A 21,591-nucleotide genomic window follows, 5' to 3' on the forward strand; every position below is an offset into this window, starting at 1 on the left:
AATATAATAATATAAAAAATCCATGACTGCTCATATCGATAGGCAAACATTTCGAAGGAGCTGGTTTGTTTGAAGACAGGCCGCCGTGATTGGCTGTGTTCGATAACCATTCCAGATGACTGTACGGTCGTGACTTTACGTTCGTGACTGTACGATGATGACGTCGACGTTCATGGAATGACAACATTGTGTAAAAAAATAATCTTTCTAATATTAGAAGACTAAAGTATTTTACTTTAAAAAAAACAATGTTTTTAATATATTCGTATTCATTACAGATACACATTGTTATTGTTATTGTTGTTATTGTGGGGTTTTTTGTTGCTGCTGCTGCTCTTGTGGTTATTGTGTTGGTCTACTTCTTCTTCCAGGCTGCTACTACTTCTACTACTACTACTACTACTACTACTACTACTACTACTACTACTACTACTACTACTTCTACTGCTACTACTACTTCTATAATTACGACTACTACACAAAACTACTACTATTATTATTGCTGCTACAGCTGTTATATTTCGACTATTAAATATTTTACTACTACTCCAAAACTATTATTGCTACCATAAAGATTACCAAAATTATTATTACTAATATTCTGCAATATACTACTACTACTACAAGTAGGCCTAGTATACTACGATTACTACTACTACTAAAAGTAGTATATACTAATATAACTACTACTACTACTAATAATAATAATAAAAGTAGTATACTACTACTATTACTACCACTAAAAGTAGTATATTACTACTACTACTACTACTACTACTACTACTACTTTTATTAGTCATTAGTTTATCCCCATCATTATACCAACATACGAATTCCGTCACCATTGCAAACAACTTTCCGTAAGTGCACGTCCATTTACTGTTTACTCGATTGATCAAACCCACTCTTCCTATGTCTTCTGGGTTTTAGACCAGGCGATAAACCGCAAGCTGCCGTCCTGCCAGTACCACTGACGTTTTCATATAAGACAAGGCGTTCATATTTACTTGATCGAACTCTTTTATAGATCCGAGAAATCTTCCGTCTTGCAAAGGACTCAAAACGTCCATCGGGTTTCATTGCCGCTTTCATTAGCTGCGTGTCCTCGTCCAGGGCTTGATTCCACGCACGCCCTCACGCGCTGGAACTGTATCGAGCAGACGACAGCTACTTGTAGCCTACTGCTTTCGGATATATGTCGTCTGTTTACAATTTTTTTCTTCTCGCTTCTAGAATTTTCAGTCGTCTGTTGATGATTTGGGAATATTTCAAGGATACCACATCTGTTACTTTGTTTGGAAAGAGCAATTCGTGTCGTTCGTGTGGATAGTGGAGTTTTATTGTTTGAGAAAATGTTGGTTCCAAGTTTTCACACATTCAAGAAGTTTTTGGTTCACTTTCTGCTAGTTCTGCTTTTCCAGAACATCGGCATCTTTTCCGGTAAGCAAATATTTCGTTTAAATTCTCGAGTGTCGATTCGCTTTGAGCCTGCGCTTTCGGTTTGTTCTAAAAGCAAAGACGTCCAGTGGAAAGGCGGTTAATATAAATAAGAACAGGACAGGGTAAATGTCAAAGTTTTCTCTTAGGAGTGGAAATGTTAATAGTTATGAAGACGAAGTAAGGTAGAATGTATGTGCAAAGTGTACTGGGAAAATTAGCAATATTCAACAATTTATAGACCAAACGCCATCTTTAATTTTCTCAACTTTTTTTTTAGTTTGCTTCGGCAAAGATATAATTTTACTGTAAAAAAGGTTAAAAAATATAATTATTTAAAATACATTTTAATGAGCTTTAATGGGGTTTTTTTATGCCTTTGACAGATGCTTTTCGTGTGCACATTTTCATATAACCAAATAGTATATTAAAATAATATATAATGTATATATATACAAATGTACCTACAGTGAGTTGTATTTAATATTTTTTATATGATCATTAAAACAAGTTGATAGTAGCTTATAGTAGTGTGCGTGTACGTGCGCGCGCGTGTGTGTGATGTTTGTAAATTATGTCATAAAATTAATTTTATATGACATAAAGAAAAAAAAAACGTGATGTAAATTCTCACTGTAATAGCAAATTCCCCTTTTTGAGTTTTATCACAAATAAATAATTGTATTAAGAGTTATTGTTATATTAAAGGAATATCTTTATATCTTTGCATATTGCCAAATTTTAAATAAATTCATATATACAAAGTACATTGTATTTAAATTATTGATATATATGTATGTTTGTATGTATGTATGTATGTATGTATGTATGTAGTACATTTATAGAATAGAACATTGTTCCTTAGTCTATTGTTAAGTAAACGGCATGGTGATATTACAATTGTATAGAAATATTTATATTCTTATTTAATGCTAATAGTTTATTAGGTACTGAATCATTTGTCATGAATTCTTTTTACAGCTGATATGGTGAAAAATGTCTATATGTTACACAAAACCACACGTGCACCTGTTGCCCATTCCATATGCACGGTGTGTGTGCATAATGAGTAATCAACGTTAACATATTGTGCTGTTCACGTCTTTGCGATCAATATTTGTGTCAGCTTTTAGCAGAGTTATTGAATAAGTTGTAATCAAATTAACAACTACAGTTCAAATTCCTTGGGGGGTTTCTCATCTTCCTTCCTTTTCTTTTCTTTTTTCTTTCTTTTCTCTCTATCATTATTCCATTCTTTCTTTCCTTTTTTCTTTCTTTTATTTTGTTTTAAATTTCTACTCTTTCTTTGTCTCTTTTTTTTTTCTTTGTTATCCCCAAATATACGGCGATGAAAACCACTCAGTTTTGTTTTTTTGCCCTAAATCAGTGTTAGTCGTAAGCAGGTTTAATCGGCTTTGCTGCCTCCCTATCGTAATGGTCCTATATATAGACCATGTTTAGGCTTAAATCGCCAAAACACATAATCACATCTTGTCAAACGTATTTCATCTCTTGCTTCTGTTTCCACAATTACGACATTAACGTTATATTTCATCTTGGAGACAAAGGATATGTTATTTTTCTGCACTATATTTTGGGTTTTAGTCGATCACATACTCAGAATATGTCATGACTAACATCTCCCCAACCCTAAAACAATTCCAGGCAACAAAAAGACAAATCGTGAAAGATTGTGGTGACATTTTACTAAGGGCTACGTATAAAAATACATACTTATTTAAGTGGTGCGAACAATAGTCTGTCTGTCTCTCTCTCTCTCTCTCTCTCTCTCTCTCTCTCTCTCTCTCTCTCTCTCTCTCTCTCTCTCTCTCTCTCTCTCTCTCTCTCTCTCTCTCCCTAACCATCTCCATCCCATATAATGCATACATGTGTTGTGTATATGTCGAATTACTAAAATAATTGTATTGAGACTAACGCGCCCGTTGAAGAAAACGTTGTTGGATTTGTGGTATCATATGACAATACCCCCAATGTATACTGGATAGCGATTAAAAACAAATCTGAATTGGCTTCTCGATGACGCCGATTTAAAAGCCAAACCTTCTACTGCAATTAACACTTCGGAAACTGTTTCTACCTAACTGTTAACTAAGTAGGTGTAAGCGGCGTAATATGTCTTTTTTGAAAATAAGTAAATTTCTTTCAAACCTGGTTTTTGAAGGTATTTAAAGAAATGGAATACTTGTGTCTTCTAGATACCGTTCATCTTACAAGTTGTTTAAAAACGCATCCAACTCGTTTCAGTTGCTATATACACTCTTTGAAAGATTTTCTTTTAAAAATAAATGGTATCTAACGACCTTTCGTGTAGTGTTTCCTTTTTAACTTAAAGCGACTGTCCTGAGCTTGTTGCAATTGTTATGATGCTACTGACTAACACACATTTTAATGACTAAAATTGCTTACGTAATACTTAAGTAGTGGGTACAACTACTGACTACTGAAAACTGTATTTTGAAAACAGCGTACAAAAATTTGGTAATATTGAATAACACATTAAAATCTTGTTCTAACAACTGGGCAGGTGTTGTGAAAAAAAGTTTAAATGAACTAGGATTTGATCATCTTTGGATAAACCAGAATGTCATCAACGTAAATTATACTCTAATGAAAATGAAGCAGCGTATTTTAAGCAGAATCTGCTAAATGAAGTTCAGATATCAACAAAATGTACATTATATAAACATATTATAATGGATATTACTCTGCAATTTTATTTGTGTAAGCACATACCCGTCCACTGTAAAAAGTACATAACCAAAGTAAGATTATCATCCCTCGACTTGCAAATTGAAAGAGGAAGATACCATAATATTGAACGCAATAATAGAAAATGTCACCATTGTAATAAAGATGTTGAAGATGAATATCACTTCATGCTAGTTTGCCCATTATTCCAAAACAGAATGATATATCAAGTTATACTACAGACGAAATCCTTCCGTCTTTAGATATATACAGCTGATGCCAACACAAAACACTAAAGATTTAATTGATATTGGTAAATATATTTGTTTGGCATACACGTTACAGCACTCATCTGTTAAAAAGTTATTACTTTTCAGACGCATTTGTTATAACTTTGAATGTATTACTTCCATGCTTGTACTTATTTAATATCTTTTGGTTTATATATTTTAATGTATTGTTACTTAATATGTTAGATTAAAAGTATGTGATTCATTGTATATAATAATTTAATATATATATATATATATATATATATATATATATATATATATATATATATGGGAGGGGGGGGGGGAGGCATTGGTAGGACATTGGCTGGGAGATGTATGTGTATGTGTGGGGCATTGGTGGAACATTGGCTGAGAGAGGTTTGTATGTGTGTGTGGCGGGATTGGTGGGACATTGTCTGGGAGATGTTTATGTGTGGGTGTGTGTGGGGTGTGGGGGGGGGGGTGGGGGAGCCATGGTGGAACATTGGCTGGGAGATATATGTGTGTGTGTGTGGGAGGGGGCATTGGTGGAACAATGGCTGGGAGATGTTTGTGTGTGGGGTGGGGTGGGGATTGGTGGAACATTGGCTGGGAGCTGGGAGATGTTTGTGTGTGTGTGTGTGGCATTGGTGGGACATTGGCTGGGAGATGTATGCGTGTGTAGTGGGGAGGGATTGGTGGGACTGTCTGGGAGATGTGTGTGTGGGGGTCATTGGTGGAACATTGGCTGAGAACTGTGTGTGTGTGGGGGGGGGGGGGGGGGTGGGGGTGGGTACACTGGGAGGTTTCGATCCTACGATCCAAGCCCACGAGGCAAAGCTCTCGAGCGACTGAGTTAATTCCGGCTCCAGCAAAATGAATAGCGTTAATTTCCTCCGTGCGCCAGTATGAGCCAGTATGAGCCTTCCTGTTAATATTGGCGTCACGCTCGGTTCCCCTGTATTCGCCTCGCTCCAGTACAATATCAAACAGAATATCGACGCACAGGGAAATATTATGTTGGCCTTTTCATACGATATCACTCTCTGGAAAAGATTTTGTGTGAAGAGTGAAGTTATAAAAAACGATCAATTGATCTCAAACGGCGAACGTTTGTGATGTCGCGCGGGCACATTTCCTGGCTATAATCCTCGCACCATGACAGAAACAGGCTTTAATTGCCACGACCGTGAACACGGTTAGATAACCGACTGGGTCCGTCTTTGTTCGAGGACTTAATATGGGCATTAGGTTAGGTTCATTAAGTCCGTTGGTATCAACGGGGATAGATTTTGTGGGTACAAGTATGTATCTGTCCCGGATCGGGCCCCTGGCTATCCAGAGACGGGATCCGGGACAGACATGCTCGAAACCTTAGTGGTATATGAGCATGTTAACATTCACCCACCCCACCCCACAAGTATGTATGTATGTATGTATATCTATATATTGTATGTATGTATGCATGCATGCGTGTATGTGTGTGTGTACATGTGTGCGTGCATGTATGTATACGTGCGTGTGCGCACGTGTGTTTACACATGTGTATATATAGTATAAGTACCGGGCATATGTGTGTGTATATATATAGAAAATTAATCGGATGTACGTTTATTTTCGACAACGTTTGAATTAAATATATTAATAATTTTGTATTAATAATTGCGTATGTATATATAAAACAAATCGATAGAAAATTAATCATATATTTCTTTTTAGATGCTTTTGGCTAAAGTTGTATAGGTTAATTGTCAAGTCAAATATAAATACTATATATATATATATTAATCAAGACATTGAAAGGACGTTTGTCTTGTTTTTTTGTTTTTTTATCTAATAATAATAATTCTTGTTTAAACACCGACGTAGGCAACAATGCGGGGAAGGGTGTCCCGTTTATAACAGCGTGGAGTACAACCATCAGCTCCCTAGTTTGCCCTGATCGGGGTACAAAGCCCCACCTGCTATCTGTCTTGAGATATTGGCTTTATCCTGCGAAGTTTAGAATGGTGAATGCCGCAAGGCTGTACCAAACGGAATTAGTCATTCGACCCGAGCAGGATAAAGCCGATATTTTAAGACAGTAACCAGTTATTTTATTTATCCTGCAATTCACATAAAACAACAAATTATTAAATGAGAAGTGTTTTCCAGAATAGTATATCCACACATGTTGAATGCCTTTTCGCCTATCTATACACCAAAACAAAATCATTTCTTATTTTTATATAAAAAATTGTCTTCAAAATAGGTTTTAAAAATCAAAACAACCAAATGCAAATAAAATGAAATAATAAGTAATTTATAATACAATACAACATGCATTTCCTGATCGAAACTAGTGTAAAAGTAGATCCGTCCTAAAAAGCTATGATTTTGGTCAGGGACTGAATATATAGAATTGTATCTACCGTAGTCATCATATCTTGACGATACTATAGTGAGTGCCGGATAAAGGTGCTGTATTCGATTTGCTTTGAGTGCGTGATACCAAAAGACCAGCGAAAGCATTAATCAAACACCTGCCTCAGAACACCTGATCCTGACGAGAAAAACCATGCAATAAGGAATATACTGTATATGAACGCGACGAAACGTGCTAGAAATACATACAGTCATACTTGTATTTACAGCACATAACAGATATTATATATTGGTTGTTCCAGTGACGTCACTTATTGTGGAATCAGTATTATCTTAATAGCGACATTTTGTTTGTTTCTTTCGTCTGTTCAACGGATCGGTCTTTCAACCTATCACACATTAGGCGCGAGCTCTACCCCTGAAAGTTTGTTTTCTTTAACAACACCACTAGAGCACATTGATTAATTAATCATCGGCTATAGGATGTCAATCATTTGGTAATTCTGACACGTAGTTAGCAGAGCAAACCCGCTACATTTTTGCATTAGCAGCGAGGGATCTTTCATGTGCACTTACCACGGCCTTTGACTCAAGTGTGGTGCACTGGTTGGAACAAGAAAACCCCCAGTAAGTTGAATGTATCCACTGAGGTGGTTCGATCCTGCAACACAAATACGTCAGGCGAGCGCTCAACCGACTGAGCTAAATCCAGCCCCCCCCCCCCCCCCCCCCCCCCCCCCCCCCCCACACACACACACACTGAACCATTCCATCTCTTTCTTTATTCCACAATAGAAACGTTGAAAGGAAGGAATGTTTTATTTAACGACGTCCTCAACATGTTTTAATTACGTTCATATGGCGTCGGACATATGGTTGAGGACCACACACATGAAAGAGAAAACCCGCTTCTGCCACCCAATGGGCTTCTCGTTCCATTTAGCAGCTATGGGTCATTTATATGCAAATCATACCACAGCATTTGTTACACCAGTTGTGGAGCATTGGCTAGAACGAGAAATAGCCCAATGGACCCACTGACTGGGACCGATCCTAGACCATCAGGCGGGCGCTTTACCAATGGGTTATGTCCCGCCCCGTTTTCTGTAATAAATGTACAATACAATTTTTTGAATTGTTACCATACGAAACAGTGACTATGATAACTAAATCTGTGTTGATACTTTTACAAACATGACGATGACCAAATATACATATGTGTACACCCACCTTACCACGTGCGTCTGAAATACGTCCATACTCTGGTATTCAAGAGCTATACAGACATGTGGACGTCCAAATGTCCGTCTAGCTCTCGAGCGGCAGAGTACTCGGGCTAATACGGACCTTAAGCCGAACATGTACGTCAAGAATAAGACAATGGGTGATACAGAGCTTTTCAATTTGTGTATTAGGCAGAAGTGTAATCCGAGAAATAGATTTTCATTTTGAAATGCGATCGTTCGTAAATACATGTATCAAAGAAACAACTGTTACCAAGCCAGTGTTTTCTCTTTGACATTTATTGTTACATTTTTTTGTAGTCATTAACAGATAGCGGTAAAAATCAATAACTCATCAGTGTCTAACTGTTTATGTATATCAGACGTACGTACAATCCAATCTATATGCATAGGGCATCCACCAGAGCTGGGAATTTGGTCTCTGTTTTATTTCTTTTTAATCTTCTTTTGTACTTAGGTACATCGAACTAAGATTCAAGCATGCTGTCTTGAGCACACACATAAGTCAGATTTATCTGTAAATGGTATAAAATGGAGCTGGGAAATGTGACCTCCATTTTATTTTCATGCATATTTTCTTCATGCTTAAAAATATCCAATTGATATTCAAGCCCACTGTCATGGGCACATCGCCATCATTAATCAATCGTCATAATCATCTAGATTGATCGCCACCACCATCACTAACAACTTCATTGTCACCAATAAACATTGATATATATGACAACACCAAATTTAGGCGCGTGTGAAGGAATTTGAACTGGGGGGGGGGGGGGGGAGGTCTAGGCTGTAACGAGCGAAGTTTATAAGGGGTCGAGTCATTCTTCCAACCGGAATATAGAATATATTATGAAAAACCCCAATCGAAAATGTAGTTGAACAGGGAGGGGGTCAACCCTAGACCCCCCCCCCCCCTCCACACACACACACGTGCCAAAAGTTACATATGATAGGCCTACTTAGAATACAAACCTACCAAAGGATGCCTAACTTATTGCTAGCAGTATATATATAGTACCGCACGACTCACATACACACAATTACAAATATAGATTTCCAGACACTAAAACGCCTCTGGTGGTAACCGAGACGAAAATTGGGCTATATAAACTCGGAAGCGGAAGTCGAACCGGAAGTGGACGAGTGGCAGGAAAACTGTTTCTGTGGAGATGGGAATCGCGTCTTTATTTTACTAAAATGGCCAAACGGGCCGGCGGATGGCGCATTTCAGTCTCTGCCAATATTTTCAAATTAACTAAAGCGCCGTTATTGCCAAATAATTGGTAAATGATTGGTGTTTCATCAACTTTCGCAATCTCCAACGACCCAATTTGGAACAGTCAAATGCGGCGACGGGAAATTCTGCTCTTGGGGAGTCTGTGTCTTATTGTTAGATGGCAATATTGCCTTTATTGATTGCGTTATTCACAGTTAATGTCGGCTAGATGAATTGCCGTGGCCAAATCCGGAGCTAACAGCTCCACACTGTATCGGTAGTTAATACTGCCCTCGTTAGGCTACGAGTTTCTTATTCAAAGCTGCATAATCTCTCCTCATGCGAAATAAATTGAAATGATGACAAGAACGACTCGGTCCACGGGGTTGTCAGCGGATAAAGGGACCAGAAAACGAAGGGCTCTAGACCTGATGCTGCCGGGGACAATTGGTGTGCTAATAAAGACCCTTTCGAGTTGGATGTACAGCGGATATTAAAGTAAACACCAGTGTATTATTAAGTAAGCGCCACTTACTAACTAGTATATAACCGTGGCGCGTTCTGGAAGCAGAGCACTTGCCAACTATTTGACTGGTACCATCGTATTCTATTATATTACCTCCATCTAACGTATGGCGTAAAAACCAGTCTAGCGACCAATCGCAATCCCCTTGAACATGTTCTTGCCTCGATGGCGTGCTGGTTTAAGCTATTAATTTGCCTTTTGGCTGGTAGGCGCTGGGTTTGTGTCCCACCACTGGCTCTAACGGTGAGTGTGTTTTAACGGCTCAGTGGGGAGGTGTAAGACCAATACACCGAAGTCTGTCTCACTATCTACGTAGCCCAGTGGTAAAGCACACACTTGATGGGCGGGCGGTTTGGGATCGATCCCCGTCGGTGGACCCATTGGGCTATTTCTCGCTCCAGCCAGTGTAACACGACTGGTATATCATAGGCCGTGGCATGTGCTATCCGGTCTGTGGGATAGTGCATATAAAAGATCCCTTGCTACTAATGTAGCGGGTTACCTCTCTAAGACTATATGTTAAAATTACAAAATGTTTGACACCCATTAGCGGATGATTAATAAAACAATGTACTCTAGCGGTGTCGTTACACAAAACAAACTTTCATTCGCTAACTACTAACAGAACACTAACCCTTGTAATCGACAGACAGCCCCCCAAAACCCTGAAGTATGTGACAAACTCACAAAAATACGTGCACATAAAAGGTTGGATTGCACGGACGTTCCTTCGTACCGAATTCATGCTAGACAAGACCATACAAACACTAGCGTCCTTAATATGTCTCGAACAGATCTCTAATAGTTCTCTAATAGCACCCTGAAGCAGAATACGTCCTGGATCAGAAATAGATAAGGACGGACACTTAACACAGCCGCTAATTCCATTTTCTGATTGTCCCATGGTGAAAGCCGGAGATGTGATGAGATCGCGTATATATGTGGCAATATCTGAACTCGGTGCTATGTTCTGGACAAGCCTCTGGCACCAGACATGTTTTTGAACCACAAGACTTGGCCCCGGAGCACCTTCTTGTTGTAGTATATAGTTATAGACATTATGATGGACGCCTTCGACAGATGTCCTTATATGCATGGAAAGGTGAACACTGGAGCTGGACCTAGAGCGGATGCAAAGTCAGACATCATGGTCTTGAACAGACATACAGACAGACAGAAGAGAGAGAGAGAGAGAGAGAGAGAGAGAGAGAGAGAGAGAGAGAGAGAGAGAGAGAGAGAGAGAGAGAGAGAGAGAGAGAGAGAGAGAGAGAGAGAGAGAGAGAGAGGGGGAGGGAGTCAAAGATAGAGAGAGTCAGAGACAGAGAGAGGGAGGGAGAGAGAGAGAGGGGGGTGGGTGGGGGGGGGGGGGGGAGGAGGGAGGAGGGAAGAAAAAAAGAGGCGAGAGGGATTAAGACAGACTGAGAGAAAGTCGGACAACCCTGTAAACAAACTGGTTTCCTTCGACCCGGCCACGATGGCATAGTTCTTAAGTAATCTGAAAGTTAAAATTTGTTTTGTTTACCGACACCACTAGAGCACATTGATTTATTGATCATCGGCTATTGGATGTCAAATGTTTAAAAAAAATGTTTAAATATAGTTTTAGTAAGGAAACCCGCTACATTTGTCCCATTAGTAGCAAGGAATATTATATATGCACCATCCTATAGACAGGATAACACGGCCGTTGATATACCAGTCGTGGTGCACTGTTTGGAACGAGAAATAACCTAATGGGCCCACCGACGGGCATAGATCCAAGACCGACTGCACATTACGCGAGCGCTTTACCCCTGGGTTTCGCCCCGCCCTCAAGGTTTGTAGATAGGCCTACTGGTTTCGTATCTTGGAACCGGTCTCCAGACCGAGTTCGTTTTCACATATCAAAGAGGATGCGTAAGGCCACTCCACCGACTTCTATCTTACTAATCGCTATCAAATAACCATTAATCCATGTTTTAGACAGACAACAAGATAACTGAAGTATGTGTCCAGGACAGCGTACTTGAAACTCGATTGGATATAATCAGATAAATGAAATTAAGATCGAATGAATCAAACTGGGTAAGTATACTAGTATTGAATACGGGATGATGCGCTGGAGTTGTTACAAATCATAGTTGCGAAAACAGAGATCAGGGGTAAGTTAGTCAACGGCTTGTCGCTAACGTCCGCTAGACTGGCTTATGAGCTTCACGTTTAACTAAATGGCCACACCGGGAACCAATCGAATAATTCGCGAACGTTAGCGAAACGTTCGCTGGCTGAGCTTAGGCCTGGTGATTCGTTTTGCGACAAATACGATTTGTGAAAATTTGGCCTGATGTCAAGTTGGTAGAAGTGCCATAAATCAAGGGCTGAGCTAGAATCTGACCAGTGAGATAAACAAAGATTTTGTTTTACCTGTGCTTCAAATTATGTATCCTTGAAATGTATGTAGTTCAAATTCGACTTCAGCCCTCTCCAAAGTCCACCCATACAAAACTAAAATCTAATTTTAGTCAGTGTTTTGTCAATCATTCCCCATCATTAAGCCTGGTTTTTATAAGAATATGTAGCAGCTCAGTGACCAACGAATACTGATGCAGACCAAAGACCTTTTTGGAGGAGAGGGCGGGCAGTCGCAAACGTCTGCCACAAATCTGCGACGGACGTGTCTCACGCAAACCGTCTGTGACTGAGTTCCCATAAAGCATGTCTTGGATCTGCGGCGGTTGACGTCAGCCTGTGTTGGTCTGCGTCGGACACCGACCTGTTACAGAGTGTATGGGAACCAGGGTTCATTAAAAACAACCAGTGACAGTTATCTATTGACTTTCAGCATCTAAGATCTATACATTTTGGCATACAACTATCTTGGTCTTCCAGTGTATGCCGTATTTTAAACCACCAGATTTAAGTGCAAGGCTAATCTTCTGCTGAAAGTGAATTGACATTTGCAATAAATCTGAATAAATCTTATAGTCTGGTTACGATTTAATTTTAGAAGAATATATAGTTAAATATTTGGTCCCAAAGTGTTGACGTCTTATAGTCTGACCAAAATATAGTGATCGAATGCTAATTAGACATAAAGATTCAGTTAAAGCACATTTATTAATTAATAATCATCGGCTATTGGATGTCAAACATTGGTCACTCTGAAAATCCTGTAGTCTTCAGAAAATAAAACCCCACTACATTTACTCACCATCAGCAAGGGGTCTTTTATAAGCACCTTTTCACAAAAAGAAAAGCACATAACACGGCTTTTGATATACCAGTCGTGGAATACTGGTTGGGTCGGGTGTGGGTGTGGGAGTGGAGCAATTGAGTCAGCTGTAAGGGTTTGATCCCATAACCTAAGCACTTCAGAAAAGCGCTCTTGAAGGGCTACGTAAATTACATTTCGGTCAAATGAATGTTACGCATAACCATGTCACCTCTTTCCATGAGTTTAAATCTATCTTGCGAGTTAACTGTATAGCTGTGTGTTTTTAGTTTCCAAAGTAACCGCTCCGTTAAAGGAACACGCACTGTTACTTAAAGAAACCATTAATCTTATATAGAAATGGTCTCGAGCGTCGTTTCCATTTGACGTCTTCCAAATGATGTTTATTCCTCTTGGCTAGCAGGGACCTGTACTACTCTCCAAACGACATATATTGTCTTCCTGTTGTCTGGCTTTCATTGATCACCGTTAGAGCGGAAGCAATCTAGTAGATGCTATGGACTCTAAATAGGTAACCATAATTTATTAAGGATTTGGGTTCCAAGATGTGCATTTTCGAAACAAGTGTCCAAAATGAGTCATATTTTAGTAGAAGTGATTTCTGTAGCTGTGTTATCTGATTTGAATATGCAGATTTTAAACAGACTGTCCTGAGTTTAACATACATTGTAATATGTTTCTGATTAACATAGCCAAAACGATACATATTGAAACTATTTTCTTGTTTAGAATACCACTGTCTGTATACCCAATGTGTTTGCGGTCGTTTGTAGCAGCCATGGTTTTTTGTTTCATAATATGTTTTCTCTTTCGTACGTACGTACGGCATTATTAAAAAATAAAATTCGGTTTGGGCTACTATAATATTAGGTCGACAACAGACACCTTCTGTGTACAGACATTGATATTCTTAACGAACAAACTATCTTCAAGATGTAATTTTAGTTATAAAAAACACGCTCCGTATGTAGTATACATGTTACAATGGCACCAAAACTCAGGACAGTCATGTATATATGCTGGGGAGATCAATGGGTCATTTAAAGGGACTGATCCTAGTTTCAGCCCATGAAAATGCACATTAAGTTTAGTTAATCTACAAACATGTAACACATTTGGATAGTTACAATTGAGTGAAACATGAGTCTCTGACTTTGAAATGGTGAAATACCCTCTAAAAATAGACTAAAACTCGACTCCATAACTGTTACCTCTCAGACGCACGTGCGTTTTTAAAACTATGAGAAATGCATTTTGTGATATTAAAAACACCAGGATGACCAAAACCACTTCGATTGTACGGAAATGGATAATCTAAGCAATAAAATCTAAGTAAAGTATGATTTTAGTTATCAAAAAACGGCTCTAATAGTAAAAAATATGCCTTAGTGTTTAAAAACTACGGTATGTCCCTTTAAGGATGTTGTATGGTATGGTGTGGTTTGGTGCGGTATGCATGGTATGGTATGGTTGGGTATTGTATAGTGTATGACGTGGTGTGGTGTGATGGTGTGGTCTCATCGGGTAGGTATAGAAAGGTATAATATGTTATAGTGTCTGCCATGTCATGATATTTATTTGCTGTGAAGGAATAAGTGCCTTGGGTACGAGTGTGTGTGTGCGTGCGAGTGAGTGTGTATGTGTGTGAGTGTGTGTATTTGTATGTGTGATATGTGTCAGACAGATGCTCCCACAATTTACCTTCATTCTCCATGTATTCTACTACCACCCAGTCTCATCGACTCTACACCAGAGACTTATGTTCATGACACCGTTTAGTTGTGACAGACAGCGTCACAACCTCACCAAGTCAAGAAGACAGAGCCGGATCAGTATAATCAGCAATCCGCGAAATGTCTGCGGCGTCAGAGTTAAGTGCAGTTCGTGCTCGGCAGCGCTTGGCCGCGGCGACTAATTGTGATAATGGTACGTGCTGAGGGCACGTATTGGACATCCATCTTCTTACGTGATTAAAGCCAGAGACTCACCCGTCTTGACCCAGATATCGGAAACCAAGTGGAATGATGCGTATTGCCAGTCCCAGGAAAGAAATCCCCAATATCATTACCGATATAATGTATTTGTGTAACGACGGAATCGATATATAATGACGTATTAATACTTACGGAGTAGTCTACGAGTGATGAGATGGGCGGAATGGTGGCACATGAAGATTTTGAAATTTTAATTTTGTTTTAATATACAGGCCTGTAGGACCGATATCAAGAATGAAGAGGGCACGGTCTGTAATGAGTGGGGTGGCGTGCCCAAGCCAGATTAAAAAAAAATATATATAAAGTAAATATATATATTTTCGTCCTCAAGTGTGTGTGTATGTGTGGTTGGGGGGTGTGTGTGTGGGTGGGTGGGTGGGTGGGGGTCTGAAATTTACTGCCTAATTGCTTTGTTAGGATGTTATCGTTTCTGTTGTGACACCCAATAGCTGATGCGTATTTTTGTGCTGGGGTGTCGTTAAATATTCATTCATGTCTTACATTTCGACCCCTTAAGTCCGACCTTACTGTTGTGATTATTATATTCTTTGTTGTTTTTTGTTTCTTTCAGCGAATCTGTCGACATTTCGCAGCCTGTTCACCCGAATGAGTCAGCTCCAGCTGTCGGCGTTGCCCAACAAGGTGGTCAAGAACGCATCCGTCGAGTCGTGCGCTGCCGGCTGCGTCAAGGAGACCGACTTCGAGTGCAAATCGTTCGACTACGACAACGCCATCCGCGAGTGTCACCTCCATAACAACACCCACGAAGACCTCGTTGCCATCCTCAAGGTGGCGCCCAACGTCGACCACTACAGAAGTCAGTACAGTGCCGCAAATATCGTGAAACGTCTCTTAACAATATTCATCACCACTCAACGACCTCCTCCATTTTCCCATGAATCCATCCATCCACTTACCCACTGATCCATCCATCCACTGACCCATCCATCCACTGATCCATCCATCCATCCAACCATTCATTCACTCTTCATCTCCATCCATTTTCCCATCAATCTATCTATCCATCCACTCATCCATCAACAGATCCATCCATCCATCCAACCATCTATCCATCCACTCGTTATCTACATTCATTTTCCCATCAATCCATCCATCCACTTACCCAGTGATCCATCCATGCTCTGATCCATCCATACACTTGCCCACTGATCCATCAATCCTCCCATATATCCATCCATCCACTTACCCACTGATCCATCCATCCTCCCATCAATCCATTCACTTACCCACTGATCCATCCATCCTCCTATATATCCATCCATCCACTTACCCACTGATCCATCCATCCACTGACCCATCCATCCACTGATCCATCCATCCATCCAACCATTCATTCACTCTTCATCTCCATCCATTTTCCCATCAATCTATCTATCCATCCACTCATCCATCAACAGATCCATCCATCCATCCAACCATCTATCCATCCACTCGTTATCTACATTCATTTTCCCATCAATCCATCCATCCACTTACCCAGTGATCCATCCATGCTCTGATCCATCCATACACTTGCCCACTGATCCATCAATCCTCCCATATATCCATCCATCCACTTACCCACTGATCCATCCATCCTCCCATCAATCCATTCACTTACCCACTGATCCACCCATCCTCCTATATATCCATCCATCCACTTACCCACTGATCCATCCATCCTCCTATATATCCATCCATCCACTTACCCAATGATCCATCCATCCTCTGATCCATCCATCCACTTGCCCACTGATCCATCCATCCTCCCATCAATCCATCCACTTACCCACTGATCCATCCATCCTCCCATCAATCCACTTACCCAATGATCCATCCATCCTCTGATCCATCCATCCACTTACCCACTGATCCATGCATCCTCCCATCAATCCATCCACTTACCCACTGATCCATCCATCCTCCCATCAATCCACTTACCCAATGATCCATCCATCCTCTGATCCATCCATCCACTTACCCACTGATCCATGCATCCTCCCATCAATCCATTCACTTACCCACTGATCCATCCATCCTCCCATATATCCATCCATCCACTTACCCACCGATCCATCCATCCTCCCATATATCCATCCATCCACTTACCCACTGATCCATCCATCCTCCCATCAATCCATCCACTTACCCACTGATCCATCCATCCTCCCATATATCCATCCATCCACTTACCCAATGATCATTCATCCTCTAATCCATCCATCCACTTGCCCACTGATCCATCCATCCTCCCATCAATCCATCCATCCACTTGCCCACTGATCCATCTATCCTCCCATCAATCCATCCATCCATTTACCCACCCATCCATCCCATCAATCCATCCATCCACTTACCCACTGATTCATCCATCCATCCATCAATCAATCCATCCATCCACTCTTCAGCTCCATCCATTCTTCCATCAATCCATCCATCTATCCATCCACTCATCCATCCATCTATTCATCTATTCATCCTCCCGTACATTCATCCACCCACACATTAATACATCCATCTATCTACACCTGTCCATGCACGTATCCGCTCATCCATCCATCTATCCATCCACTCATCCACTCTTCCATCCATCCATCAACTCATCCATCCACCGATCAATACAACTACCCCCTCCCACCCAACAACCCACCAACCCATCCATCCATCCACTCATCCATCCATCCATCCACTCATCCACTGATACATCCATCCAATCACTCTTCTACAAATCCATCCATCCATTCATCCATCAGTTCATCCATTCATCCATCCTCCCATCCGTTTATCCACTGATCCAACCATCCATCCTTTCATGCTTCAAACCTTTCACCCACCACTCGCATATTCATCTATATGTTAGTCAATAAATTCACCCAAGAAACATTACATTTTGTTACCATGGCAAACAAACGTAACTAAAACAAAAGTAACAAATAAAAGTAACATTTTACATCATGTATCAGATGCCTAATGACCAAAGGCCATTTAAAATGATTTCAAAATCGAAGTGCAATATATAATATTGTTTGATCTTGTCAAACTGCATTGAATAATGGCACTATAAACTGGATTTTTTTTTTTACTTGAAATATGGTTAGGTCACGGACTTTTGAATTGCTCTCATATATTACAAGTATCGTACACTATCCTCAACACAATGAATTAAAGATCAGTAGACGTTTTGGTGTTTCTTTTCAAGTATTACATTATTTTGCCAAGTTTTATCACAGATCTAAACATTGTTTCATTGATTAAAGCAAAACTCGTGCACACTGTGGATTTTCTGAGCATTTATAAAAACTACCGAAATTCGAATTCGACTATGAATCATTAAACGTTGGCTTGGAACGCCACTTATCAGCTTGTTGTTTTAAGCTGTTGTTTAAATCATTAACTTTAAGACCATGTCGACACTTTACAAATCTATAAGCTGCATTTATAAAACCATATTTAAAATTTTAAAATGACCAAAATATTAACTGACTCTTAATTTTGTTGACGTAATAAGCCATAACTTAAAACCAGAATCCTTTCCTTTCTTTTTCGATGCTAGAATATATATTAATAAACTAGTTTTTTATCTACTCTGTAGGTGCTTTCCAGAAACTTTTCAATCGTCTGCCCAACCAGGTCGTCACGATCAGCCATAACCGGAATGTGCCGCGGGTGAGCGTGGAGGAGTGCGCGCGCAGGTGCGTGTTTGAGATGCAGTTCCACTGCCGCGGGTTCGACTACGAGCAGGATCGGAAGAACTGCTGGCTGACAGACGACACCCCGCAGTCCTCGGGCGGGGTGCTCATGAGGCACGGCGTCGACTACTATGAAAAGAGAAATGGTATTTTGAAATTACTTATTTTATTTTTAGTATTATTTTTGTAAATTATGTATGTAAATTGTAATTAATTAGTGTCGCAGTTACGGTACTATACACTAGATACCTGGGGCCTAATTCATTAAACTCTAGGGGCGGGATTTATCTCAGTCGGATGAGTGCTCGCTTGAGGTGCTTGCGTCGCAGGATCGAATCACCTAGGTGGATCCATTCAGCTAAATGGTTTTTTCTCGTTCCAACCAGTGCACCACAACTGCACAAAGGCCGTAGTATGTGCTTTCCTGTCTATAGGAAAGTGCGTATAGGTTGGACTATACCAATTCAAATCTCATCGCCGACCATGTTAACGTTTGTCTTTAAAAACACTATATGCAACATATCAACCAAACTGTGACCCATAAATATCAGTACTACAACCCCTACCTCAAAGTATTAACTGCAGAAAATGGTACCTTTCATGGCTCATTTTCGGTATAACCAGATATTTCTGCAACACCCCTAGTTTCGCACAAAATTTTAGTACTTTTTTTTACAGGTACCCCATACATGTTCCAAGCACAAGGCTACTTGACACGGTGGTACTACATCAAATAAAATTGCATACATTTTTAGCCCAGATGAAACAATTTTTTTTTTTACAACCAACACACTGACATTTATAACCAATCACAGGACTTGTGGTGTTAACTTCTCTATCAAAAGTTCGGTGCACCTCGAACTTCGACCCAGCCGGAAATTAATTGGTATAGTGCAACCTATACTGATAACAGGTGGTGAATTATGTGTTTTTATGACAACCAGGATCTGGTGTCTTCTGACATAAACTGACAACCTCACTGAAACTGTTGTTTCTACAGTGCAACCTAATTTAATGTACACCTCACAAAGCACATGTATTTTGTACAGTTTTGTACAAATGCAATATGTCATATTTGAAAAAATATTTTTTTAAAAAATAATACTCCTGAAGATATTTATTGTCAGATGTGTGTGTGTGCTCAGCTATATATGTAGAGACAGCATGGCTATTCAGAGTACCTCAACTCCTTAAACTTATTCCATTGAAACACATGTACTTGACTGACCCCTAGATTATGAAGACCTCAATAGGCACATCAAAGAAATATCAGTATTAAAAAAATACAATGTCTGAGGAAGAAAAACCAACATGACTGCATCTGTATGAAGTAATGACTTAATGTCCTGCACATCACTGTTGGAAGAAAATCCTGTATGCTGAGTGTGGGCATCTTCAAGTCAAGCTTACCATGTGCGGGAATTTCAAATCCATCAGCTATGCAGATCTTCAAATTGGACCATCAAAACCATTGGCAGCTACCAATATTCCTGACTATATTTTATGTATACCCTACTGTAGTTGGAGGTTTTAAATATTTGTGATATCTGGAATTATCATGCAGCTTTCGCATATTTAATTTTGATTCATTGGCAGAAAAAAAAACCTGGTTTTTAAGTGACATAATTACCAGAACATCTATTTTATTGCATTATTTTCTAATCCAGATCAATAAAATATGTATATTGGATGTATTCCTACAATCTGTAATCCAGCATATCATTTAGCTATTAACATTGGATAATACAGCATTAACAATAAAATAAATCATCAAATTACACCAAGGTAGATAATCAAATCTGGAAAAATTGGTTCTAAATCTAGTATACACTTAAAATACACTTCATGGGAGCAAACTAAGTGATTATTTAAAAAAAGGATTTGATCTGGAGACCTAAAGATATGTTTAACAAGCTTATTGTTATGTATAAATGAGAACAGAAGGAACAATAGTGACCAAAATTTTAATTATGGCTTTGGTAAAAAAATTCTTCAAAGTAAAATTTTGTTTCCCCTAAAAACTAAAAATTTGTCTAAAATATGACTTAGCACCCTATAAATATGCCAAAAGGACAATAAAAATCAAGGTCTTTAAAAAGTTAAGCTATCAGAAGTACATACATGAAACATTAACTATGTTTATAGAAGTTAAAGACATTATCCCAATATTGGCACATGTTATTTTTAATATAAAAATAAATTGCTATTAAAATCTAAGTTCAGACTGCCTAGATATATTAACATATTTAAGAGCAGTTGTATATGGCAAGTCAAACACCATGTAAATAAAAACATTCAAATCTTTATAGTATGAATTATAGGCCAAAACCACCTTTTCCTCAGTGCTAGTTTTTGTTCAAACTCCATTCAGAGCTATGCACAGTAATTATTGTCAAGGTCAAGGTCATTGTGAACTTGCATGGCCGAGTGACGGCTAATTAATCAAATAGTGTAGTTTAATTTCATTAAATCACAAAAATCATAATCTTTTTTATTATGCACTGAATATGTGCTATAGGTTGGACTATACCAATTCAAATCCCATAGGCGACCATGTTAACGTTTGTGTTTAAAAACACTATATGCAATATATCAACCAAACTGTGACCCATAAATATCAGTACTACAACCCCTACCTCAAAGTATTAACTGCAGAAAATGGTACCTTTCATGGCTCATTTTCGGTATAACCAGATGTTTCTGCAACACCCCTAGTTTCGCACAAAATTTTAGTACTTTTTTTCACAGGTACCCCATACATGTTCCAAGCACAAGGCTACTTGACACGGTGGTACTACATCAAATAAAATTGCATACATTTTTAGCCCAGATGAAACTAATTTTTGTTACAACCAACACACTCACATTTATAACCAATCACAGGACTTGTGGTGTTAACTTCTCTATCAAAAGTTCGGTGCACCTCGAACATCGACCCAGCCGGAAATTA

The 21,591-nt window shown here is 39.3% G+C and overlaps 1 protein-coding gene across 1 annotated transcript in view; it reads left to right on the forward strand.

Annotated features, from left to right (window-relative positions):
- The first annotated feature begins 1,164 nt into the window (after positions 1–1,164).
- LOC121382619 overlaps positions 1,165–21,591 on the forward strand; it is a 47,783-nt gene continuing 27,356 nt past the window's right edge. The window contains exons 1-3 of the mRNA XM_041512142.1: positions 1,165–1,440; positions 15,524–15,769; positions 18,545–18,787. Of these exons, the coding sequence (XP_041368076.1) occupies positions 1,353–1,440; positions 15,524–15,769; positions 18,545–18,787 (577 nt within the window). The 5' untranslated portion in view covers positions 1,165–1,352. The remainder of the gene's footprint in view (positions 1,441–15,523; positions 15,770–18,544; positions 18,788–21,591) is intronic.

The sequence above is a fragment of the Gigantopelta aegis genome, chromosome 10, assembly GCF_016097555.1.
Source record: "Gigantopelta aegis isolate Gae_Host chromosome 10, Gae_host_genome, whole genome shotgun sequence".
Lineage (NCBI taxonomy): Eukaryota > Metazoa > Mollusca > Gastropoda > Neomphalida > Peltospiridae > Gigantopelta > Gigantopelta aegis.